This window comes from Balaenoptera ricei, chromosome 3 (genome assembly GCF_028023285.1).
Source record: "Balaenoptera ricei isolate mBalRic1 chromosome 3, mBalRic1.hap2, whole genome shotgun sequence".
NCBI classification, from domain to species: domain Eukaryota; kingdom Metazoa; phylum Chordata; class Mammalia; order Artiodactyla; family Balaenopteridae; genus Balaenoptera; species Balaenoptera ricei.
The window spans coordinates 99,411,987-99,438,761 of NC_082641.1; the positions used below are offsets into that span (position 1 = coordinate 99,411,987).

At 36.6% G+C, this 26,775-nt stretch overlaps 1 protein-coding gene across 1 annotated transcript in view; it reads left to right on the forward strand.

The window, feature by feature from the left end:
• The first annotated feature begins 1,121 nt into the window (after positions 1 to 1,121).
• The window catches only part of LOC132363375 (dual specificity protein phosphatase 3-like), a 38,943-nt gene continuing 13,289 nt past the window's right edge, over positions 1,122 to 26,775 (forward strand). Inside the window, exon 1 of the mRNA XM_059919090.1 lies at positions 1,122 to 1,212. Coding sequence (XP_059775073.1) covers positions 1,122 to 1,212 — 91 coding nt within the window. The remainder of the gene's footprint in view (positions 1,213 to 26,775) is intronic.

Here is a 26,775-nt window from a genome sequence, read left to right on the forward strand (position 1 = left end):
GGGCAGAATACTAAGCTTTGAGAAGGGTAAGCTACTTCTGCAGAGCTAGACAGATCTGAGGGGTCAAGATTCTCAAGTGTCTCAACCCAGATGTCCCCATTCCAAAGTCTCAGGGTTTTATCTTGAGTGGCATACCTGCTGTGATTGAGAATTCAGTTTCTCTTCTCTGGACTTTTGCTTTCCTTATAATTCATTGTTGCACCTGATCTTAAGCTTTTTCTGCCCTCTGGCTGCAGTAGATAAGCATCTACTTTATATGCTTTATATGCTTCCAAGGAGGCCCTTTGATTTTGGTAGTTTTAAATTTGAGATTAATCCCTCTCAGAGTATCCTTGAATTTTTACAGTGCATCAGTAGTAGCCAGCAAAAGTTGTCAGATTCTATAGTTCTTATAATTATTTTTCCCCTAATTCTCTCAAATACCTAAGACGCTGTACCTGTCAGTGCTTTCTGACACACTGTCTCATTTCAGTTTACCACAGGTAAAAGTTTTAATAATTGTACCACTTTAGCATGCCAGGAATAAGTATTCTATCTACCAGCAATGAAGGAATCCTCATTATCAGCTCCCTCAAATTCCATTTTATAATTTGCTTTCTAGGACCACTTGTCGGATTCCCCAGGACACAGACTTGAGATGGAGATGTGTTGTTAGGAGGACACTGGGGAATACTCTTGGACACAATACCTCAAAGGGAGTGAGGGAAGCAGGATTGGGTTGGGGGAGAATTTGCACTGTGGTTGTAATGGGCTTTATTTGAGTCCTTGGGGTGCTCTAGACCTCGGATTGTCTTTCAGAGTTGTCCCAAATTGAGGCAAGAGGGCTGAGTCCTCGTATCTCTGCATTGATTGGTAGCTACTTCTTCCTTGGGAAGAAGTGTTTGTTGCCAGTCAACCTCCTGCACCTGAGGTTAATTCCTTGAGAGAGACTCAGCTGTAAGCTATCTGCAGCCAGCACTCCCACCGCCCGAGAATAACGCCGTGAGAGCCCAGCTTTGGTCTTGAGAGCAAGCTCTGGGCAGTGCAGCCCAGGAATCGCTCAAAACTCATATATACTAATACAGTTTATGGGCAGTTTCACCCCCATTTTACTTTTATTCTCAGAAAAAAACAAATCAAACATGGAATTATTTAATAATATGCCTCGAAAGAACCTTAAAATCACAGCAAGTTCAACGTACTCAGTTTTCAGATTAAGAATCGGAGGTGCAGGTAAGTCAAGTGCTTTGCTTGGGTGAACAGAAGATACAGATGCTGGGTTTAGAGTTCTGGTTCTCTGCCTTCACCCCAGTTTTCTTTCACTCTTATAATCTGTCAGGTCTAGAGAACTATAATATTGTAAGTTGTTTCCCATAGTTGAAAGTTTTAGCATTTAATCTTTACTGCAGTATACAATAGATGTCAACTCCGTGATTGTGTTTGCCTCCCAAGACAATTTCTTCTTTCCCGCTTATTTTTGAGAGGCACTGTTGCTTTTTGTAGGACCAGGATATTAAATAGACTGAGGTTTTAAGTTCCAGGAGGAGATTCGTGGTCATATATAATCTATTGTACTCTTTTTCTTGAAAATTGTTTTGGGTAAAGTTGTTTCTTTCCCCCCGCTTTCTGACTGTAACAAGAATCACCTGGGTAAAAGTGAAGGCTTAACAGAAACGGCTCAAATTCTGTTCTTTTGAAATGGGTTCTTTGTTGGATTATCTCAAGATTGGGCACTAAGCACGCTTCTCCCATAAGGCTACCCTTGTTTCAACCAAAAGGCTATTTTGAATCTACCTGCTTTCAACAACAGGGAGTTTTTCTGGCAACTGGAAAAGGCTCTGGTCTTTGGTCTCCCTGCTTGTTACTCCTCACATTAGTTTGGTTTTTCTTAAAGAATTCTCTCTGAAATGCACTGTCTACTTCCAGGCTGAAGTGTTTCCAGAAATAAATTGTTTTCAATTTGATAAGTAAGTCACATAGTCTTTTACTGAGCATTTATAATGTGCTAAGTGTTGGGTTATGTATAGGGATACTAAAATGTTCAAGATATGATCTGCACTCTTAAGGAACTTGGTCTGATTGGGATACGATAAAGACCTAGAGAAATAATTTCACTGTTAAGTAATATGTTTTACAGAGATATGCACAGGGCTGTAGGTTTACAGAGGAAGCTGAGGAATAACTTTGATGTAATTGAGGCATTAGAAAGCCGTGGTATTGTCAGAAGGCTACAGTTCACATACTTATGGAGCAGTCAGCTTGTTCTCCTAATTAGCATGCTAAGCAGGAATGATTTATAATGCTAGCTAGCAAATACTGTGGACCATGAAGGAAAGGGATACAGAAGGTGAATTTCCGTGCAGTGCTTAAGAATCAGGGAGCAGAGGGTCGAGTAGAGCAGATACAAGGCACAGGTAAGATTTCGGTGGTGAGGAGAAACAAAGTGAATGAATAAATAACACGTGCTTTGGATGGCGAACCCCTGAAGACGTGGGAATCTTCTAAAAGGGAGGAGAGAAGCCTGGGAATGAAGGGTAGACAGGCCAGCCCTGCTTAGTTTAATATGACACTTCCCTGAAATGTATGTTATATTACCTAAATCACCTTTGGATTTAGAATAAGTGCTAATGTTAAAGTAATGTGTGTTCAGTATGTCTTTTTTGTTGTTGTTGTTGTTAAACCAAGACACATTCTTTTTTTTTAATGTTTATTTATTTATTTATTTATTTTCTTATTAGTCATCCATTTTATACACATTAGTGTATACATGTCAATCCCAATCTCCCAATTCATCACACCACCACCCCCACCCCCAGCTGCTTTCCCCCCTTGGTGTCCATACGTTTGTTCTCTACATCTGTGTCTCAATTTCTGCTCTGCAAACCAGTTCATCTGTACCATTTTCTAGGTTCCACATATATGCGTTAATATACGATATTGTTTTTTCTCTTTCTGACTTACTTCACTCTGTATGACAGTCTCTAGGTCCATCCACGTCTCTACAAATGACCCAATTTCATTCCTTTTTATGGCTGAGTAATATTCCATTGTATATATGTACCACATCTTCTTTATCCATTCGTCTGTCGATGGGCATTTAGGTTGCTTCTATGACCTGGCAATTGTAAATAGTGCTGCAATGAACATTGGGGTGCATGTGTCTTTTTGAATTACGGTTTTCTCTGGGTAGATGCCCAGTAGTGGGATTGCTGGGTCATATGGTAATTCTATTTTTAGTTCTTTAAGGAACCTCCATACTGTTCTCCATAGTGGCTGTATCAAGTTACATTCCCACCAACAGTGCAAGAGGGTTCCCTTTTCTCCACACCCTCTCCAGCATTTGTTGTTTGTAGATTTTCTATGATGCCCATTCTAACTGGTGTGAGGTGATACCTCATTGTAGTTTTGATTTGCATTTCTCTAATAATTAGTGATGTTGAACAGCTTTTCATGTGCTTCTTGGCCGTCTGTATGTCTTCTTTGGAGAAATGTCTATTTAGGTCTTCTGCCCATTTTTGGATTGGATTGCTTGTGTTTTTAATATTGAGCTGCATGAGCTGTTTATATATTTTGGAGATTAATCCTTTGTCTGATGATTCGTTTGCAAATGTTTTCTCCCATTCTGAGGGTTGTCTTTTCGTCTTGTTTATGGTTTCCTTTGCTGTGCAAAAGGTTTTAAGTTTAATTAGGTCCCATTTGTTTATTTTTGTTTTTATTTCCATTTCTCTAGGAGGTGGGTCAAAAAGGATCTTGCTGTGATTTATGTCATAGAGTGTTCTGCCTATGTTTTCCTCTAAGAGTTTTATAGTGTCTGGCCTTACATTTAGGTCTCTAATCCATTTTGAGTTTATTTTTTGTATGGTGTTAGGGAGTGTTCTAATTTCATGCTTTTACATGTAGCTGTCCAGTTTTCCCAGCACCACTTATTGAAGAGACTGTCTTTTCTGCACTGTATATCCTTGCCTCCTTTGTCATCAGTATGTATTTCTAAAGAGACTACATTTAATTAGGATTGTGTTGCAGTTTGCCTATCAAATAGACACATAAAATATCCTGCTGTTACAGTATTTACATTTATTTTTGTATTAGTTTCAAATGTCACTTCCACTTCCCAGGAAATCCTCAAATGTAAAATTTAGTATTTTAAAATAAAGTAGTTCTTGAGAATGCATTATTCATAGCAAACTGTATATGGAATTATGTTTGCTTTTGTCAGAGCAGGTAGTTTAGTGCAACTTATTTTTTTTTAGAGGGAAGGTAGGGTGAGGAACAGAAGGGTGAGAGAGACGTAGATGTCTCTGCATCTCACCATGTACCTGCTCCTTGCCTTTCAGACTCATCTTCATTATTTGTTTCCTTTCCCCCAATTTTTAAAATTTTTGAAACATTTTAAAGTACACTTGAATACCTTTCTCCTAGATTTCCAAATTGTTCACATTTTGGACTTTCACTTTACACATGTACAGCTTGTCCTCTTTCTCTTATTTTCTCACAGTATCATTATGAACTCAGTTTTTTTTTCTTAAATTCAGTACGTTGTCCATTACTGTCATTATTTTTGCTGTAAACATCTGAGTGAATTAAAGAACCCTAATACTACCTGTAGATGTAAATACTCTATTTCAAAAGACTTCTATCATTTTACACATTAATATCTTAAAAGATCTGGGAAAAATGGGTTAAAATAAATCTGGTATATTCTATAGAACCAAAAGAGCATAGGATACCCTGGAGTAATCCTGGGGTTACATAGGATCTTAGAAGTCATTTTATTCTATTCTTCTCAAGCATTTGCACCCAAATACCATTTAGAATGCGTAAAACCAATATATATCATCTATAAGTCTGCAGCTTAATCTGAAGCTACCATAAGTAGGAAATGTCTTTGAAATCATATTTATCTTGTACAATAGATCTAAATTTTTCTTTCTTCTCTATTATACACCAACTTTTGTTGAAGATTAATATTTTAAATATATTAAATATAAAAATGAACTCAACTATGAGTAAATGGATGTTCATTACAGCAGGGTCTGCAGCAGTGAAAGACTGGAAACAACCTGGATGCCATTCAACAGAGGACAGATTAAATATACTATAGCCTTACCATGGAATATTATGTAGTCTTCCACAAATAAGGGAAAAATTTATGTGGAATGGTCTCCAGGAAATATTGTGTAAAAAAGACAAGTTTTGGAACAGTCTTTATAGGGTGGGTCCAATTTGTATAAATAAATATGTTACTCATTCGTGAAATTCCTGCAACAAATATGTATTGAGTACCTACTATGCATGGGATTATTCTAGGTTCTTGGGGTATAGCAGTGAATGAAACAAAGTATTCTCAGGGAATTTATATTCTAGTAGAAGCAGATAATAAATAAATAAATGAATGAATGAATAAATAAAATTATGTCCTGTAGTGATAGGTAATATTAAGGACAATAAAGCAAGTTAAGTATGATAAAATTAAGGGAGTATGGCTACTCTTCCCCATAAGAGTCAGGGATAATATGAGATTTCAGAGCAGGACTTAAGATGGGTAGGAAAAGATTGGAGAGGTTAAGGATAGGAATGCTATCTCTAGTTTTATCATTTTGAGTTTTGAGTCATGTAAATATTTAATGAAACTAAGATTAAATTATTATATAATTAGTAAAAATCCCTAAAATTAAATAGAAACACATATAAATGAGCCTAATGTGTTATGAAATTGATAACTACACAAAGTAAAAATTCAAATAACTTTAAACAACCCTTTGTAGAATGCATTCAAAGGGCAGAATGGCAATCAAATCTTCAACTTTACCTAGCAGGTTTGCTGTAGGTATTGCTATTGGTATTATAATTCCAAAACTATTTTATGTATATTAGAAGATAAAGAAGGTGAGTTTATATATTGATCTTTTTAGGAATCAGGGTTTTCACCTTTAAAGAAGGCAGATTGCAAGAATGGTATTGTAGAATATGAAGGCGACCCTGTGTTAGGGTATGAGGATATAGGTATACAGTTTTTTTGAGCCTTGAAGCTTATACAATTGTGGAGAATCTCTTTAAGAAAAATTAGAAATAACAAAATTAGGTATAGAACATTAGAAGGAGCTCATTAGCTTCACAGTGAACCTTTAACTGATCTGGTGGTGTTGACTTGGACTTGAAAGCATAGGTGTATTTTCTTGCTCTATGAACTGGAAAGGTCTAGATATAAGAATACCCTTATAGCAATGAACACACCTAGTGCTCAGAATTTGTTTTCTAAATACACTCACCAAGAGAAAGAAATGAGGGTCTCTAGAGAAATGGCTGAGCCAGGTCGGGGGAAGAAAAGTACAAGGAGATCCTGTCACATCTTGTGCCAGATGCAAGAAAGTGCTCCAAGACGAAAGGGGTCATATCAAGATGACACAAGAAGTAAAATCCATAAGCTTTTTGTCCAACTTTGCTGTTTATATTCACATACTTACATGCTAATACAAAGCCACTTTCCCCCAAGTAATCTTCAGGTCATTGTTCTGTGTCAGAGGGAACTGATGCCCTGACAGCCAGATAGACTAGGGAGCTGAGTTTGATCAAACTGGGGGGCGTTGAGAAATTCTCATAGGAGAAAGGGCCCAGAGCCATTGCTCAGGGGTGGGCTTGCTTGCGCCTCACTGCAAAACTCGCTGTGCTTTTCAGAGAATCTGTAAATGGGTGAAATTGTCTCCTTGTGAATATCTTGATTGGCTCTTTGCTAGCTGTCGTTTACCCAAGGGGGCAAAAAAAAAATGGTTTACTCTTCTCAAACAGTTTTGTTCTCTCCTCTTCTGCTTTTGTCTGTAATTAAAGAAATTAATCTATTTATTGTTTTCCCTTGTATAAAAATAAAATGGCTCACTGACAGATAATGTCTTAAAATTATTCTTTGACATTTCCTAAATTTGTTTTAAATTCATGAATCCTATTATGTCTGAAAACCAGTTGTACCAAAGAAAAAAGTTCCTTTTTTTTCTTTTTTTTTTTTAAATTAAAGATGCTACAGGAACAATAATCACCTTCTTTCCTATAAGGACCTTTTTTGAGAGTTAATAACTAGCTGGGTTAATGACCTTAAAATTTTAGGAACATCAGTTTTCTCATGTACTCATTAATTCTTCCAAAATGCCCAAGACTGAAATAATTAGCATTTAAATAAAAGCAGAAATAGGGAGACCCAATAGGATATTGGCGAGATGTCAGAAACAGTATTTAGAGTGAAAATTATGAGAAAATACTGAATACATGTGATGAATTGGTTGGCCTATAAAAAGAACTGAAAGCAAGCAATTACTGGAGTAAAAGGAAAAGGGGAACAGAAAATAGCAGAGGTTGGCCAAAGGAATAATGACTGGGTAGTTCAGTATTATTCAGAGTGGGTAAAAAAAAAAAATGCTCACTTAAAATGATAGTGGGAAATAGTCTAAATATAATCCTGGTGGAAATTTCAGCCAGGTTTGAATACTGCACAGCTTTTGAATACCATATGTAATTGAAAGTCGGCCTTCAGATACAATGTTACCCCTAAAAAAATGGGCCTATACATTAGGGAGTAATAAAGGATAACATTCTGAAGAATGCTGCTACCATGAAGCTTGATTGTTGTTAGAGCCTCCCTTTGATTTGCATGGTGGTAAATTAACAAGAACATTTTTTTGTGTGATGGACCAAAAGGAGAATATATAGAATACCATTGAAAACTCAGATAAATGAGAGAAAATGCAGAATTAACTCACATCCCCCAAATCAAACCCATTATATCATATCTAAATGAAAACATAAGTATGCTGCTGCTTCCCAGGAAGGCATACCTCATAATGTAGAATAAAATTGCATTAGAATGGATCAACATTTTGTGAAATTTGAAAAAAAAAAAAGTTCTTTAGCTTGTTTAACTGAGGCTGGGCCTGTCATTAAGAATATAGAAATAATCTAGTAGAATCTGAAGAAACTGTGTTATCTTTAGGAAGACTACTGGAAAGCTGATGAGACATTTATCTGATTTGGAGTTTAAGAAAATTGGACCAAGAATACAAAGAAAGCCAGAAGGGCAATTACATATATAGACTGAATATTGTTACACAATTGTACTGTCACTCTTAGCACTTAAACAAATGATTACCGGCAGAGAATGATGCATTTGAAATTCACTCCATGTTACTCTGGAAAAAAGTTCTGAGGCAGACCATAAATCTTGTGTGTATGCTTAACATAAGCTTGGGTTCTTATTATTTTTTTGGCATTACCTCAGTCATTCTTAAGTTACAAAATCATAGAATCAGAGTTGGAAGGACATCTAGAGATGTCAACTAAATTACTTCTCTGCATCAATTTACCTACATTTTGTTTAAACATTTCCAGGAACAAAACATTTCACAACTCTCTCAAGGAGATTGTTAAATCATTCCAATGTTTATAAGCTCTCAAAACTAGGAGTTCTCCATCTGATTGCTGTATTTACCCTCATTCCTCTGTTCCCTGCCTTCTCCACTCCCACTCCATCCAGCTTCTTATATTTTGGATACTGTTTTTCTTTCTTCAAGTAAATCTGTTTTCCTTCTTTCTGCAACTCTATGCCAGGTTTTGTCTAATGTCCCAGTGCCATATTTGTTTCTCTTGTATTTCTTCTCAGCATCCCCAGATCTTTTATATTTTCTCCTAAATCCTCAGTAAGCTTATTTTATTTTCTTTTGGATTGAGAGCAAATGAACCAAAATACTACAAATCAAGCTGGGAGGAAAAGGAGGGATTGGAAAGTGTGAATATCTAAAGAAGTATTTTCACCATTTCCAGCATGTAAAGGTATTCTTGCAGGCTTAGGAGAACCTCAGTGGGGATGACTGCCAACCTCTCTCTTAGGTTTACTTACCCAGGCAAAATTGTTGGGGATGATCTCTGGCCAACACTATTAGGATACATAAAGCTCTCTGTTGGAAAGTTTACAGAGTCAATTAGAGTTCCCAATATTTTTTTTTTTTTAAGTATGGTTGAGGGACTCATTTAATGAATTGCATTTCAAGATGTTTCTATTCTTGTAGGGACTGCCTGTAAAAAATTAGCAGGTGGCACATTAAGGCCATAGGAGATTGTGCACTTAAATAGGCATTTATTTGGGTGTATATTTTCCATCTAGTAGATTACCACCTCAGTTTAGGGGTTGTACTCTTTCCCAAATCCTAACTTTATAAGTTCTACAACATTTTCTAAAGGAGAATCTTTACTTCTTATCTAGAATCACTATCTATAAATTGATTTACAAATAAATCCAGTGATTCTTCTTTTGTGAGCTAAATTCTTGATTTATTTATATGGATAATGCTAAAAGAGTCCTGTTGAGTTTTCACCATCAAGACAGTCGCTTGATTTGTTTAGCATAAGTGGATAATTTTGTGCTAAGTGAAGAGCACAGTTATTTCCAAAGTCTCTGCTCCTGATAACTATAAGATTATATTCTAAAAAAGTCATATATATTCATTAATTTTTGGATAAAAATAAAAGCAGTATTTTCATTTATAATATTTTTATTAAAAGAACTTCTGTAGCCCAATTATGTTTATGGAGATTTACTACTTGCAGGATGTATTCAGTACAGTATCAGTGTTTATCAGATAAGAATTTTATTGTAGGAGTAATGCAGAGGAATAGGTTACTGGTTTGGATGACTCAGGAGTGGGAGTGTTGAAAGTTTGGAGTCAGGGCTCAAATACACTGGACAAGGGTTTTGGGAAACATGAATGAATCAAGAGGGTAATTGAAGAATTCTTCATAGCTGAAGAAATAAATGTATCACTTAATTAGATTGTGACAACAAGGTTAGCCCTGGCAGATAACTGGACAAAAGCCACTCCCTTTTTTCTGGAAGTGTGCATGTATGTTTCTGTGTATGTTCTGTGTGTTCGTGTTCTATTCTATGGGATGATGAAGCATGAATATGAGGTAGGGATAATGAGTGCCCTGGTTAAATGGATATTTAAAAAGAATAGTTTTTTCTGTACCATCAACCCATAAAATCTATTCTGGAGCCTGAAGCTGCAGCTTGTTATTATTCCTGGCCTCTGTCCTTAAAAGCCTATCTTCTAGGTAAGGAGATGGACAACTTTTTCTGTAAAAAGCCAGATAGTAAATATTTTCAGCTTTATGGGCCACGTGGTTTCCATTGTAACTACTCAACCATTGTTATAGCTTGAAAACAGCCGTAGACAATACAGAGACAAATGGGCATGAATGTGTTCCAACAAAACTTTATTTTTAAAAACAGGTGGCAGGTGGGGTTTGTGCCCAAGAAGTATAGTTCACCGACCTTTGTTACAGATTGGTGATTCCTACCCATTAGTCAGCTCTGTCTTTCCTAGAGTTCCTTAGATCATTTCAAATTCTGCTTTAAGAATGTTTTGAAAAGACATTTTTCAGTCCTTTTCAATCAAACCCAGAAGAACCGTATTGCAGTGTGTCCTTTCATTGCCAAACAGTATCACATTGGGAGCATGAATGGGGTACTACTTCTCTTCTGGAAGTGCTGGAATGACTCCCAGAGAAGAAGGGCTGCAGTGTATGGGAGAAAGAGCTATGGCACAAGACTCAGAGAGCTTGAGGTCTAGTGTCTATCTCTGTGACTGCAGGCCTGGGTTTCCTCAGTGCTAGAAGAGGATATTGGAACTAGACATCCTACAAATTCTCTACTGGCTCTAGGATTTTACAGCGCTAAATTAAGGTTCTTGGCAAAGCTGATTCTGTAGGCAGTCTTGGATCTTCGTTTCACTTTCAAGACATTTCCTCAGACAGAGCAAACAGCAGACACTGGTAATTTTGAATGGGAACACATTTCTTGTTTCTACCTTAGGAGGTGATGAGAACAATCATATTTGGGCAGTTTTTCACAGTTTTGGAACTTGCCATACATTCATTGCTTATCTGCGTGAGACTAACATTGCCCTTGAAGATACTTGTGGATAGAATCAAGAGTATTTTTCTTTTAAAATTTGTAGCTATAATGCACGTTTTAAAAAAATTGGCTTACATTTTTGGTGTGATATATTTCATCATTTCTAAGAACCATGTTTCTTTGTACATTTTAACATGTGTGAGATCAAAAGGTGTCATGCAACTGCTGTCGTGTAGGCAGCAATTGTGATGTATTTCTTACTGCTCATATTTGGGCGTACAAACTTATATCAATAAATATATAAATATCGATATATAATCTGCAGCTTGCAAGAGAATCCTGAAGACAGAAATGAGGCACAATTAAAAAACGCTGTTTCACCAAGGCTCTTGATGGCACAAAGGGATATTTTATATGGAAAATTATGGACTTTAATGATTCTGAATTGATCAGTAATTTGGATTCTAAATGTGAAGAAATTTTAGAAATAATTTATTATGTCTATATTTCTTTTCATATAAACACCAGTGATTTAGTAAACATTTATGTCTAAATAAATTCAAATGGGTTCTTTTTGTAATATAAAATGAATCATAGTAATAATGAATAAAGTGAATAATATCATAAATCAAATATACCTCAATAAAAATTTTTTTAAAAAATTGCAAGTGATAAAAAGTATTGTAACATAATTTAATTATCAAAGATATATTTTTTTGCTCTTAGTGGTACATAAAATAGTGAGTTCTTATAATTTATGGCATCTTAGATTTATAAACATGGTATTATTAAGTATGATGAGAAATTTTTGAGAATTTAGAAGAAATATTAAGAATTAAAAAGAGAATTAGGAGGTAAATTATGGCAAAAAAAGATTTTATATTGCCTTCCAGCATTGAGAGAGGGAAAGGATGAGGAAAATAGAGATCTTGAAGTACGTTTGCCAGTCAGAAAAGAATGCACTAAGATTACCAGTGGAATGCTACAAAGCCCCTTGAAGAACACTGACCTTGCCCGTCTTTTACCTCAATGTCTCTAGCACCCAGAACAAAACCTGGCAAAGAGCTGGCTGCCCATAATTTTTTGTTGAGTGAGAGAATAAGTGGTCCCTAGAGCAGAATTGGTATATGGGAGAAGTTGAGGCTATGCAGAGCTTCAGAAACAGCCCTGGTCCCAAATTTAAATCTTCCTTTGGCTTTGAGGGTCAAGAATGTTTATAAAAGTTACTCTTACACTTGTAGTCTGAGTTTGTTATATAAAGATGCATGAGTCAGTAGCACTGATACTCAGAATTACAGGTGTTTGTACTGAAAAGTAACTCAGCTATTAAGATCTTGGCAAAACACTTCCTAGTAGTATTCCTTGATTAAACTGTCCTTGAAGCATTAGCCTGAGAGAAGAAACCAAAAGCCAAGTTTCAGTTTCTGTACCAGTTATGACAGAAGCAGATGCTAACTATACAGAATTCTTGCAGAACTTGTTTCCATATGGTCTCCAGTATGCTGTGTTCCTGCAATTTTTAGAGTATGGAATACTTTGGGAAGCTTAGGTGTCATCACCACCCAAGCAAAACCCAATTCTTATAAAACTTACAAAAGTGTCTTTTGGACTAGAGAAAGGAATTTATTCTTTAAAAAATAGATGTTAAGATGTGAAAGATGAAAGCTTTGCTGGGGTGGATATTTAGAATTTTAGTATAAACACATGGGTCTTAGCTTTCTTTAAGATCCTTCTTATGAAGTTATCTAAGATATCTAATAAATATATCTAATACATATGAAGTTATCTGATTCTAATCAATTGATTCTAAACCAATGTTGTGTTCTTTGACATAGTAACTCTAGGAATAAGTAAATATATATACAAACATATGTATTCAGAGTTTAGTTGAGGAAATGATGGCAATTTATATTAAGGAATTGGGATATTGTATTGTGTATATAATGTTGTATATATAAGAATTAGAATTTTGTGGAGAATTTTTAAGTGATAGAGAAATGCTAAGGAGCAAAAGATCAGTGAGGGCAAGATGACTTCATCAGAATTTTGGCAGGCCAAGCTGGAAGGGTTGAATATTCCAATCAAAGGGGATGAGTGAAATCTCAGAGATGGGAATAGTGTACCTTGATGCAAAGACGAGGCAATTGTTGTGAACACAGTGGAGAGCAAGAATCTGGGAGTAGAGACAAATAATTAGTTGAGTAAAATTAAAACCACTGATAGAATGTTCCACAAATAATGATGGCATGCACACCATGCACTAGGCTCTATCCAGTTCTGGTGAGTCAGTGGTAGACAAGACAGATGTGATATACTGCCCTTGTATGACTTACATTCTAGTTGAGTGCAGCAAACAAACAAGTAAGCAAATACATATAAGAAGCAAGTTTGTGGTAAGTAATGGTAGTAGTAATGCTACTAATGTGATGAAGACAATATGAGCAAGATGCTACAACAGTGAATATTGGAGATGGGAGGATTTTTTAGGTGGGGGAGTAAGGGAAAATATCTCCAAGGAGTTGACCTTCAAGCCAAGATCTAAAAGTTGAAAAGGAGCCAAGTAGGTGAGGGGGTGAGGAGAGAACAGATAACACAGAAAGAGATTGATGGGTTCTAAAAACTAACAGAAAGTTAAAGCCTGAAGCCAAGTAAGGAAGGGGGCAAGTGGCTCAGGATGAATTAGACAGATAGACAGGACCCAGCTAATGCTGGACATTGAAGAGCAGAGTAGAGAATTTGGATTTTGTTCTTAGGTAATTAATAGAACTTCTTTGGAGGCTTTTAAGCAAGATCATCAAATATGACCTATTTTTTATAAGATTGTTCTGGTTCTTGTGTATACAGTAAATTGGGTGGATCACTCATCATCATCACCGTCATCATCAAGCTACTACCTATACAGGCTTGCTGTAGTCTGAGAGAGAGGTGCTGGTATCTTGGACATGAGAGTAAAACAGATAGGACTTGGTGATAGGTTAGAGCTTAATTTAGGAGGGGAGTTGGCAACAGAAAGGGAGAAGTCAAGAATGGTGCCAGATTTCTTAAGCTGGGTTACAGAAAGTATTAAATGTCAGATAGCGAGGGTCTGTGTTGATAAACAGGAAAATCAAGGAACACAATAATTTTGGGAAGTGTGATAGAATATGCTTGTTTAAAAAAGATGTGTTATGTTACAGGGAATACTGTACCAGAATTGCAAAATCTGAGAATCAGGAAAGTCTGTGTGATGTCTGCTACAGTGAATCTTCTGTGAAAAGCTAGGGGCTTGGGTTAAGCTAATGGCCATGGGATTAGAAAAGAAAACATAGCCATGAAGGATATTGTTATGGAAGATTTTTGTCTTTTGAAGCTTATTGGAAATGAGAAATGAATCAGAAGCGTGTACCTAAGACAACTGGGGAATCTTTTGTGTGACCTGGATATAGTTTTTAATCACTAGGGCCTTCAATTCTGTTTCCAGGAGGTTCATGAACTCTTAGGCAGGACTGAACCTAGTTGCCTGGACCAAACACCTTTAAATTAGCAGCCGCCCTCCCTCCCTGTGAAATGTATCATGCACAGAGTTGAAATTATACAATTAAAACTCATATCCTGCTCATGACTTAGAAATAAAAAATGCATTTTTTTATTAAAGTTCAATTTAATATTCATTGTGGGCTTATTCTAAGTCAATGAGGTGCCAGGGATACAATGGTGGCAAAAAAATAAAAATCGTGTACCTTTACTTTTACTTTGGAAGATTCTTTGTACTTTGTGACACACAGACCCACAGTGCAAAATGGAAAGAACATATATGAACATGTTAAAAATAACGTGACTTTCCATAAATTTCCCTTAAATGTCAAGTCATCAAAGTCAAATATCCAGAGGCTTCATTTTCTGGGGGTGGGGATGATTTTTAAGGTAACTGTTGTAAAAGCCTCCCGAAATTTGTTCCAGTTTGTATTTTGAGCAAAATGATTTCAAAACATGACCCATAAAAATATCAAATGGCAACAAAAATAAAAGTGTTTGTTTTCCTTTATTTAACACATATTGAGTGCTAATTTTCTGTTTTCTACAAAGTACGGATAATTAAGCTTTGTCGTTGCCCTGCAGGAGTTTGCTGTCTGCAGCAGATAGTGTTAATGTGCCATTTCCATTTTCACACAGGACTAGACCACGCCAAGTTGGGAGCTGGGAAAACTGCTTTTTTGAGGGGAACTTTAAAAATTGTTTAAATGAAAACAGAAGCAGAGGAAGCTGTAGGCAGCTAGGTGGAGTGAAATAAAATGCGTATGTTTGCACATAAGACAGCTTTGTGGAACCTCAGGGTGGGAGATCAGGAAGAGGGCAAGCTGTGAATGAACCCATGATAAACTGTGGAGAAGTGGCCAGGCCCAAATGACGTGGCATCAGACATACAATTCAGTCTTTGTTGGGAGACTTGAGAAAATAGGCTGAGCATCTTGGCTATGAACACAAGAGCCAAGAGAGTTATTTTCATGTCTAGAGTAGAGTGTGACACTGTAGGAGGCCAAAATGAAGAAGAAGGATTTGCTCTCTGAAGTTACTGCTGGCAGATAAAGGGGAAATTGTAGTGGTCTAGGTGAGAAATGGTCAAGTCTAATGCTGAGACAGTGGCAGACTGATGAAGAAAAGGAGGGTGTGGAATTATCAAACCATAGCATTTTAGAGTTAGATGGTGCCTTAAAGGCAACCTTCCAGATGAGAAACTGAGATTATACCTTTTACTATCTGAGTCACGTTGAACCAGTTTCCTAATGCTGCTGACGGCCAGTTTTATTAATCTGTGAAATGGTATCCCGGTGCTGTTGTGACCCCACGGACATTGTGTATGTGTGCTGTAAACCACATAGATAGTAAATAGGAAAGTTATAATTATAAGAGGCATTTAAGAAGTGATAGATTTTGGCAATAGACTCCATGTACAGAGTGAGAGAAATGAGTCAGAGTTTAGTCATTAACACATTCTGTTCTTTTCGGTCATATGTATTTATGAGACTCTATAAATGAGGAGGATTAACATTCCCTTGACTGTTAAGAGGCATATTGGTAAAACAATTTTCTCTGTTGGGCTTCTGTACTATAACTCCCAAATATTCCATAGCTGGAAAAGCAATCATTTGTGTTCATTTTTTTATCGTGTTCTATCTGAGCTAGGCTGTCTCTGAACAAAAAATTTAATTTTGTGTGAAGATCTTGGCCTGGTTCTTCAGTGTCATCTATAGATGTCCTTGTCACCTTCATTGGCTATGTTTTGCTTTTGAGCACTTAGTATAGGGAGTTTATTTTCAGCAAAGTGTTTCACAGAATCATTAGGCAGCTCTTGTTTCATATGTACCATTGCAAAAAAAAGTACAGGTGCTGTTCTTCTGTTTGCTCAAAGAAACCTTGGATACACCCTCCAATGCATAGCTTAGGACCCTGACCCCAAATCACCAACTTGTGAACACACTGCTGCCTATGTGGCAAAAGGATGTTTTAGTTCCAAATAGAAAATTAAAAAAAGAAATTCCAGTTTATTGGCTACAAAGACTGGCTTTGGCAGCTTGCTTTCACTTCTGCTAAAGGTGTATTTAAGATACATCAATTCTAAAATCTGTCTTTACCCTCACAAAACTCCAGTATCGGTATATCTTATTGCTACAAATTTACAGCATGCCTTCTGAATAGGTCCCAGGGAAATAGAAGAGTCCTGTGACAACTATTGGTGCCCAGATGAGTATCCTGCCAAGACCTAGCACCAGCCTAAAGAGATCAGGCCAATTATAAGACTCAGATGAGCTCAAAGAAACTCTGCTTCCTAGATTTAGAAGCAAGGTTAATAGGTTCATGAGCCACCCTATAAATCTCACACAACATCCTGTCTCTGTAGCATTTCAATGAATCTGAACATTTGAGTCTCTCAATTGAATTAGGGGGGAAAAATCCATTGTATGTTTATGGAGGCAGAAGTGAAAACTTTGCCAAGTAGCAGGAGCAGTGGGGCTCCCTGGAGCTCTCTCCAAATCTACTGGTGGAGAATACATCCAGTTTGGTAGGTATTTAGCAATATCTCTTAGACATAAAATAAAAGCAACGTATCATTTGGGTCCTTCTAAGAACCTCAGACTCAGGGCAGACCCCAAACTTGAGCTCAGTTTCTTCACCCGTGTTTCTCTTAGCCATATTTAAGGATTTAGTTTGTCTACCTGTCACAGTGTTGTCCAGAAGTATTGGAACACTGTGTTTCAATACACTGGCAAAGTACTTTCTCTGCCTCCCTTGCAGATGGGATTATTCTACGTGATCCCAGCAGGCTAAGTGTGTTTATTTGTTCTGTCAGCAATCTCACCACCATCCAAGGGATTGTTCTGTTCTTTTTGTCTTTATTCAACAAACATATGAGTGCTCCTTCTATGCCACTCTCTGTGATAGACTCAGTATGTAAATTGTTATTGTTGCATAACGCTAGATAAGCACCCTCATAAAATATGAACCAGCTGCAGTGGGCACAGAGAGAAGAGAAGCAGATTGTACAATTGGGGATTTGGAATTTTGGAAAGGTGTAGTCCATTCAAGAAACTGCAGGCAGTTTGGTGTGGGTGAATTATAGGATCAAATAGGCGGAGATAAGTTTGCTGAGTTCCATGCCAAACCACAAGGGTCTGCTATGCCGTGTGAAGCAAACTCATGAATGCCCCACCCATCTTCCCTCAGCCTTCCTGAGTTCACCTGCAGCTGAAGGATGAGACAGTGTCTGGAACACTGATGCCTTTCCATCACAGAAGTATCTGCTTCTCTCTTTTGTGCCTGAGATCTTTGTCTATATGGCCAGGGAAGATGGCTCCCTTTCAAGCAGTACAGATTGGGAAGGGTGTTACTGTGTCTTGGAGCACTCTCAGCAAATGGGGGGGGGGGGGTTAGACAATGACTAAATGCCCCAGTCCCTATACAGTTTTAAGATGTGGTCCACACACAGAGAGTCTGCGGTGGAACTGAGCCCCAGGTACCTTCAGAGCTAACCTACTTGTTAACACATCCTTTATAGAATTTTCTCCATTCCCTGTCTCACTTTTTTCATTCCATCATTTGTGCATCTTGGGCTTACCTCCAAAAAACCAAATTGTACCCAGATACTTGTTTCAAACTGAGACACAATAAAAAAGTGTAGAGTTGATCCTCTAGGCTACAGGGAGCCAATTATGAATTTTAAAGCAGTGGAAAGATGTGATCTGATTTACATTTCAGAAAGTTCACTGTCTGAAGTGTGGAGAATATATTACAGCAGGACAGGACTGGAGGCAAGAATAGTAGGAGGTTGTTGAGTTAATCTGGGCAGGAAATGATTGTCTGGGGGGGAAAAAAGACATAGAGAAAAGATATTTCTTTAATCCTTAACAGATCAGTACCTCTCTTCAATTTAGGGGGCAGTCTTTGTAATAGTATAAACAACCCAGCCTTGTTCCTGGGTTAGTCAATTCTCAAATTTTTTTTTTTTTTTAATTTATTTTTGGCTGCATTGGGTCTTCGTTGTTGCACACGGGCTTTCTCTAGTTGTGGTGAGTGGGCTTCTCACTGTGGTGGCTTCTCTTGTTGCAGAGCACAGGCTCTAGGCACACAGGCTCAGTAGTTGTGGTGTACGGGCTTAGTTGCTCCGCGGCGTGTGGGATCCTCCCAGACCAGGGATCAAACCTGTGTCCCCTGCATTGTCAGGTGGATTCTTAACTATGGCACCACCAGGGAAGTCCAAATCTCAACTTTTTAACTCTCATTTATTGTCATTTACCATCATTCTTTTGCCTAGTCATCTACTCTTAAAATCATTATATGCTCTGGGTTTGTGACCAGGCTTTCCTCTTTGTTAAACGGAATGACTGATGCTTCATCAGAGTCTAAACATGCTTGAAATCCTGCTTCAGAGCAGAAAGGAGGGTTTGGCACTCCTCCCCAGGAGGTTGCAGCCTGGCCATTAGAAGATCAGGGCTCTCCTTTTTTGGGGTTTACTCCCATGAGGCACTCAGTAAGTTTGCAAATTATGTAAAACAACCCAATATTACTAGTGTAATTTCCTGTCATTTTCTACATTTGTGTTTACTGAATTATGCTACTGAGGCTGTTTGTTTATTTGAAGGATCGTGACCTACAATTTGGGTAATTGGCTACCCTGAAATTTGGGTAAGTTGGTGATGTTCAGGCTGTGACTTACAGGTTTAAAGAGGCTGTACTTATCACTGGCTTGGAAGGTGACCACAGCTCTAATGGGGCCTTGTTGTGTTGACTACCACAGGGTGAAGTCCACACCAGTGTCCCAATTACCTGCTGGGTAGGCTCCAAATACGTGGGTTTCCACAGTTAACCTGTTGTCCCAATCAATTACATGTTTTCTCTTTCAAATATGAACTCTGTATAAGTAACCAAGCATAAAAATAATTAGTCATAAAATTACACGTTCTTTTTAAGATGTACAATGTAGTGACTTTATCTATCTTGCAAAATGCTTGTCACAATAGGGTTAGTTAACACATCCGTCACCTCACATCATTACATTTTTTTGGTGTGTGGTGAGAACTTTTCAAATCTACTTTTAGCAACTCTCAAATATACGATACAATATAGTATTGTTAAATACAGTCACCATGCTGAACATTACAACCCCAGGACATAACTGGAAGTTTGTACCCTGTGACCACCTTCACTCTCCCCCTCCCTCTGACCCCCAGGCAACCACCAGTCTATTCTCTATTCCTATTAGGTTGTTGTTGTTGTGGGATTTTTTTTTGGTTTCACATATAAGTGAGTTCATACAGTAACTGTCTTTGTCTCGCTTATTTCACTTAGCATGACAGATTCACCCATGTTGTCACAAAAGGCAGGATTTCCTTTTTTATGGTTGAATAATATTCCATTGTATATACACCACATTTTCTTTATCTGTTCATCATCGATGGCCACTTGGGTTGTTTCTATTTCTTTGTTTTTGTAAATAATGCTGAAATGAACATAGGAGTTCAGATGTTTCTTTGAGATAGTGGGATTTCATTTTCTTCAGATATATATCCAAAAGTGGCATTGCAGGATCATATGATAGTTTTGTTTTTAATATTTTGAGGGACCTCCATACTGTTTTCCATAGTGGCTGCACTAATTTATATTACCACCGATTGTATACAGGGTTCTGTTTCTCCACATTCTCTTCAGCCCTTATCTCTTACCCTTTTGATAATAGCTATTCTCACAGGTGTGTGGTGATATCTTATTGTGGTTTTGATTTGCATTTCCCTGATGATTAGTGATGCTGAATACCTTTCCATGTACCTGTTGGCTATTTGAGTATCTTCTTTGAAAAAAATGTGTATTTCAGTATTCCACCCATTTTTTAAATCAAATTGTTTGTTTTTGTTGCTGTTGAATTGTATGAATTCTTTATATATTTTGGATATTAACACCTTATTAGACATGTGGTTTACAAATATTTTCAACATATTCCCTATGTTGCCTTTTCATTTTGTTAATTGCTTGCTTTGCTGTGAAGAAGACTTTTAGTCTGATGTATTCCCACTTGTTTGTTTTTGCTTTTGTTGCTTGTGGTTTGGGTGTCATATCCATAAAATTCTTGTCAAGCCAAGTGTCAAGGAGTTTTTTCCTTATGTTTTCTTCTACGAGATCCTCTAGGTCTTAAATTTAAGTCTCTAATCCATTTTGAATTAATTTTGTGAGTGGTGTAATATAGACCTCCAGTTTCATTCTTTTGAACATAAATAACCAGTTTTCCCAGCACCATTTATTAAAGAGATTGTCTTTTCCCCATTCTATATCCTTGCCTCCATTATCAAATATTAGTTGACTGTATATGTGTGAGTTTATATAGTAGAATCATACAAATCATATGATATACTTTTGTGTTTATGTAATTATATCAGTAGTTAGGATCTAGGAACAAATAATTATAAACAGGTTTTCTACTTACATGACATTTAAAAGTCTGGCAATTTTGACCCCACCTGCTAAATTTTAGAAGCACCTTCTAAATTGTGAGAGGGCCTAAAACTCCTCCACAAATTTTCCAAAGTCCCCAAGGGATGCTATGTCCTTAGTTAAAACCCATAGCTCTCATGCTGATGACTCTAAAATTAGTATTTCCAGCTCTCATCTGTCCCTTGAATGCCAGATTAAAATATCCAGCTGCTCACTGGAGATCTACAACTGACAGATCTTTAACTGGCATGACAATATTAACAAATCCAAAATCAAACTATTGATTTCTTTCCCCAAACATTCTCTTCCAATAGTTTTCCCCATCTCTGAAATGGCACCACCATAATATCCAGTTACTGTAGGCAAAAACCTTGAAATCATCCTTTATTTATATCTTTCTTTTATACCTCACCTCTTCAATTTCTCATTTTTTTCTACACTCACAATCTGAATATGTGCTATCACAGATTAATCCATTGTTACTTTTGTGTGTGCTGTTTCATTTGTTTCCTACCTAAACTCTTAATCCCACAGGGTATTCTCCACAGTGTAGCCAGAGTGAGGTGTTTACAACGTATAGTATTTTATATCACTTTCTTCCTTTCCCTCTTGACTTCCTGCTTCCAAATACACTTGGGATGAGAATCCCACTAGATCCTACACGATCTTTCTTTTGGTGATCTAATTTTCTCTCTTACTCCTGGAACTCCACCATATTGGTTTCACTGATGTTGTGTGAGCACACCAAGCTCATTCCTACCTCAGGGCCTTTGCCTTACTGCTTCCCTCCTACTGAAATACCCTTTTGACAATATTCATATGCTCTCTCTGTCATTTATTTCAGCTCTTATTTAATTGTCACCTCCGGAGAAACTTTCCTGACCATCCTGTTTAAATATACTACATTTTTCTCTGTACCTATATCCCACTATAATTTTTTGTAGTCTTTACCTGAAATTATTGATTGACCCACTTGTTTGTTTTTCTGACAGTAGATATAAGCTCCATGAGGGAAAAGCCTTTGTTTATTGACTTGTCTTCAAGATCCAGAGGCATATGTGGTCCATAGTATTTACTCAATATTTGTTGAATAAATAAATAAGTGGTGAGTGTATTGTTAGGGTAAGAATAACAACTTTAACAAACAAATCATAACAAATATATATAATGGCTCAAAATAAAATTCCTTCTTGCTCATGTACTTGAAAACATGTATAACTATCAATTAGTGACAATTTATGGACTCGGGCTCCCTCTAACTTGTAGCTCCACCATCTCTCACTGAAGGTATCCAGAACTACTGATGATCATCCATCCTGCTGGGAGAAGGAGAAAAGCATGGAGGAGAATATGCCATGTTTTTAATGAGCTGGGCCTGGAAGTGATACCTTCCTCTTATATTCCATTAGTTAGAACTCAGTCACAAGGACACACTTGACTGTAAGGGCAACTGAGAAATACAGTCCCTTGCTGGGCAGCTATTTCCCTGCTAACAACTCTACACTAAAGAATGGGAAGCAATATGTATTTTTGGACAGTGAGTTGCTTCTGCCACAATGAATGAATAAAAGAACTTGTAAAAATCCAAGAATAATTTTTGTATATTATATAAAAGATATTATGTTGATATTTATTTGGAAGATTTATTTTCTTATGCCTTATTACCATTTTATATAATTATTTTAAAATACAATTATCCTTTAGGTAATTATGTCCATTAATTATATTTATATGTGATTATATTAATACTATTTCATCTTTATATAACTTATCTGAGGCACAATTGAATACAAACTAATGAGATTAATACAGTGCTCAAGGAGGTTACATGACTGAAAATATAGCATGGATTCTTCACCTGGCTTTGCACCTAAATAACTCTTCCTGTATAGTTTCCTTAACTTTTCTAGATTCTAAGGCTGTATTCCTTGGCTCATGGCCCCTTCCTCAATCTTTAAAGTCAGCAGTATAACATCTTCAAATCCTTCCCTGCTCTTGTCAGATTGCCTTCTCCTCTCTATTCAAATATCCCTGCCTCTCATTTATAAGAACACTTGTAATTGCATTTATGGCTCATCCAGATAATGCAAAATAATCTCCATATATCAAGATCCTTAACTTAGTTATATCTGCAGAGTCTCTGGTGCTGTAATAAATTAACAACCTCAGGTTCCAGAGATTAGGAACTTGGTATCTTTGGGAGTCATTATTTAGCCTATGACAGCCCCTTTTCTCAGGTCATTCCTCCAGACCACAGTTTCCTTAATCTCACATTTTGATGAACCAACTAAATCTTTCCTTCTAATCTGAGTATTTCTTAAAATTTGCTGAACTGTGCTTTATATGGATGAACAATATAAATAATTATTTAGAGTTAGATTTTTTTTTTTGCTGTTACTGTTTACAAATAATGGCATAAAGCCTATCCAGTTTCATGTGGTACAAAGAACTCAGAGGTTTGGTTGTAAATTAGACATGAGTTTAAATCTTTTTTATCTATTTATTAACCATGTAAACTTGGTCAAATTGCTGCACTAATCTGAGCTCATTTCTCATAACTAAAAAGAAAGTTGATAATTCTTCACAGGATTATTGTAATAATTAACCGAGACAATGATATATGTAAAAGAGTTTTAAAAATAATATATTAATCAAATGTGATTTGCACTATTTGTTGCAAAATTACAACTAAGGCATTTTCCATTATGCTATTTTAATTCCTTTCTGCATAGACTTCCTGAGGAGGAAGACGATTCAAAGAAAGGGCCCTAAAAATTAGATGTGTCCCCAGTAGGTATGTCTATGGAAACTGCTTCTTAGGCATTGCTGACAAAAAGGTAAATTTGCGAGTACTTCTCTAGTTAGCTTCTTCCATTTACAATGTGTGTGGGTCCTTGGAGAACAGTTTTTTTTCCTGGTTTGTAAACTCAAGTTCTTAAGAACATTTGAAATTGTATGCAATGTGGTGGGTCTAAAATGCTTCATTTGAATTTGTTCTATAACATCAAGCTCTTCCCAAGGCAGCAGTTTTGTGGTTCTCATCTTGGCTCATCTGTGTACCTCTTACACCCTTGTCAGCAAATACGTAGCCACAGAACATACACTAAAGCAGACATCAAAAAGAAAGATATGGGCACTCTTCCACCATCCTGCCTACTGGGCCACTGCAGTGTAGGGATCGCTATATATGTGTTGATCAGATGGGAGGAAATGGTGAAGAAAGATTGTCTATTTTTTTAGAAGGGAAATACTGGGAGTTAGAACAACTGGGTTGTGTTGTTGCTCTGGACTAGAAGAGCAGAGAAACAGAGTCATTAAAATGTACATACTTATGTATTTGCTTCATAATTTTATGAAAACTTCTTAGTAGATCTACAATCAATTGAGAGTACACACTTGGCTCTGCAGTCCAGTGCCTATTAAGAATCATCTCACTCAATACCTAACTCATAAATACATTGATGAACACATCAATAAATATTTGTTGAATGAGTGAATGAATGTTAGGGCTCAGTGGTTCTCTTTCATGTAAGTGTAGGTGCAGATATTGGATCACTATTCCCTCAAAAGGAATGTTATATGTAACGGTATCTCCTGTAATCTCTATGAGAGTGTGGGTGGATTAGGATTTAGGGCTTCATTATGATTCTCTTGAAATTGTCACTTGTGTCAGATACTGCTAAGTTTTATTTTTCTTTGACTATAGACCTAGCAATACTTATACTAGAATGTTTTTGTATTTCTTTGGTTCATAGTCATTATGAACTGCTTTAGAATGCAACTGTGGATATTTGATGAAAGTGACAAGTATCAGTTTGTTCAGGTAAACATTAATCACAACATAATGCACTCGTCAGCCTATAATTGTACTCTCTGTACAATTGTGGAATGTCAACGAGAAAGAATGTAAAAACGTCGTTACTTATAGGCTGTTGCTTAGTCTCTCAAGACAAGAAGGAAATTTATAATATCTCCAGGGTGGACCTCTTATGGTGAAGGTAGTCCTGATCAGGTGAAAGGAAATCCCCAAAGAATATGTATGTGATAGTGATGAAGGTGAAGTAAAGCAGAATGAAGTGCAATAAATCCCCAGTCACAAAATATACGACTTCCTCTATTACAGCCCCCATTTGCAATTTGGTCAAAGAATGACAGTCTTCTCACAGGGGAAATTTTGATGTTTTCTATTCCTCTGAGCAACTTAAATCTACTTAGGAATTTCTATTCCTTTCCAAAGTCCATGGGCTGGATTTGATCCTTCTCTATAAACACACACATACACCTACACACACACATATACACATACACATATACACACACCTCTACATGTCACGTTCAAAGTGTTGAAAATCAAACATTAAGGATAACTTCAAGGCAGACAGAGAAAGAAAGACACACTATACACGGAGGAAAAATATAAGAGTACTAGCTGACTTCTAATCAGAAACCAGACAAGCCAGGAGTGACATCTTTAAAGAGATTTTTTTTTTTTTGAAGTCAGTTATATCCAGAAAAAATACTTCTCAAAAATGGAAAAGAAATCCACAAACCTACACAACTGATAAAATTGTATAGACCTTAATACACACATACACTCACACACACCCAAATGAGTACAAGTAAAACTGAGGCAATCTGAATAAGATCAGTGCATTGTATTCATGTCAATATCCTGGTGTGATACTATACTATAGTTTGTAAAATGTTACCATTGGGGGAAACTGGGCATTGTGTACAATGGTTCTCTCTGTATTACTTATTATAACTGCAAGTGAATCTATAAATATCTTCAATCACAATTTCAACTAAAATAAGAAAACAACAAAATCATCCCCCCAAAATAACAAAAGCAAATGCATTAAAAAATGAAGGAGAATAAAGGCCAAACATATAAAAGTGGAGAGAATTTATAACCAGCTGATCTATGCTACAAGAAATATTAAAAGAAGTTCTTCAGGCAGAAGGAATATGACTCCAGACAGAAAATTTGATCTATATAAACTATACATGAAAAATAAGCAGAGGAGGGAAAATTTTATGAGTATGATAAAGGGTTGTTTTAATGGTATATATTAAATTATAAAGCTACAGTAATAACAATTGTACAGTAGACCCTTGAACTATGTGGGTTTGAACTGCATGGGTCCACTTTATAAACATATACTTTTCAAGAGGAAATACTGCAATACTACACTGTCAGTAGTTGGTTGAATCCACAGATGCAGAGGAACCCTAATTATGGAGGGCTTTTGATAAATTATACTCGGATTAACTCCCACACTGTTCAAGAGTCAACTATAGTTTGTCCAGGGGTAATATAGATATAGATATAGAAATAGAAGTGATATCTAAGAAACTCTCTCTCTCTCTGTATGATAAAGATAGCATGTCAAGTGTTAATATTAACCATTAAATAGCATTGGTTAATTGGTGAGCATTTTGGAATAAAGTTTGATCCATATTGCACTCCAAAATATATTCCAGGAGTATAAGTATTTAAATACAGATAATGAAATCATGAAGTAAATAGATAAAATATTGTTGAATATTTTTCTGATCTCAGAGTGTTGAATGTCTTTCAATGCAGCATACAAACAATTAGTTTTCTTAACATCTGAGATGAGAATTTATTTCTAGAGGAAACCCTACTTATTTAGGAAAATGCTTTAATATGCCTGTGAGATTTGCTACTGTCCACCAATGTTCATGTCTCTTCTTTTACTTGAGCACACTTAGACCGCATATCCAGGCCCCACTGTATCTAGACAGGGCCATATCACTATTTCCTGTTAATTGAATATGTGTGTCAGTGATGTATGTTATTTTAAGACCAAAGCAGTTAAGAGCATTTATGCCTTTCATAAGCTCTCTTTCTCTCTTTTGACCGCTGCGGTTTGAAAGCAAAGAAGATAGTAGAAACACAAGATGGAAGAATTCAGGGT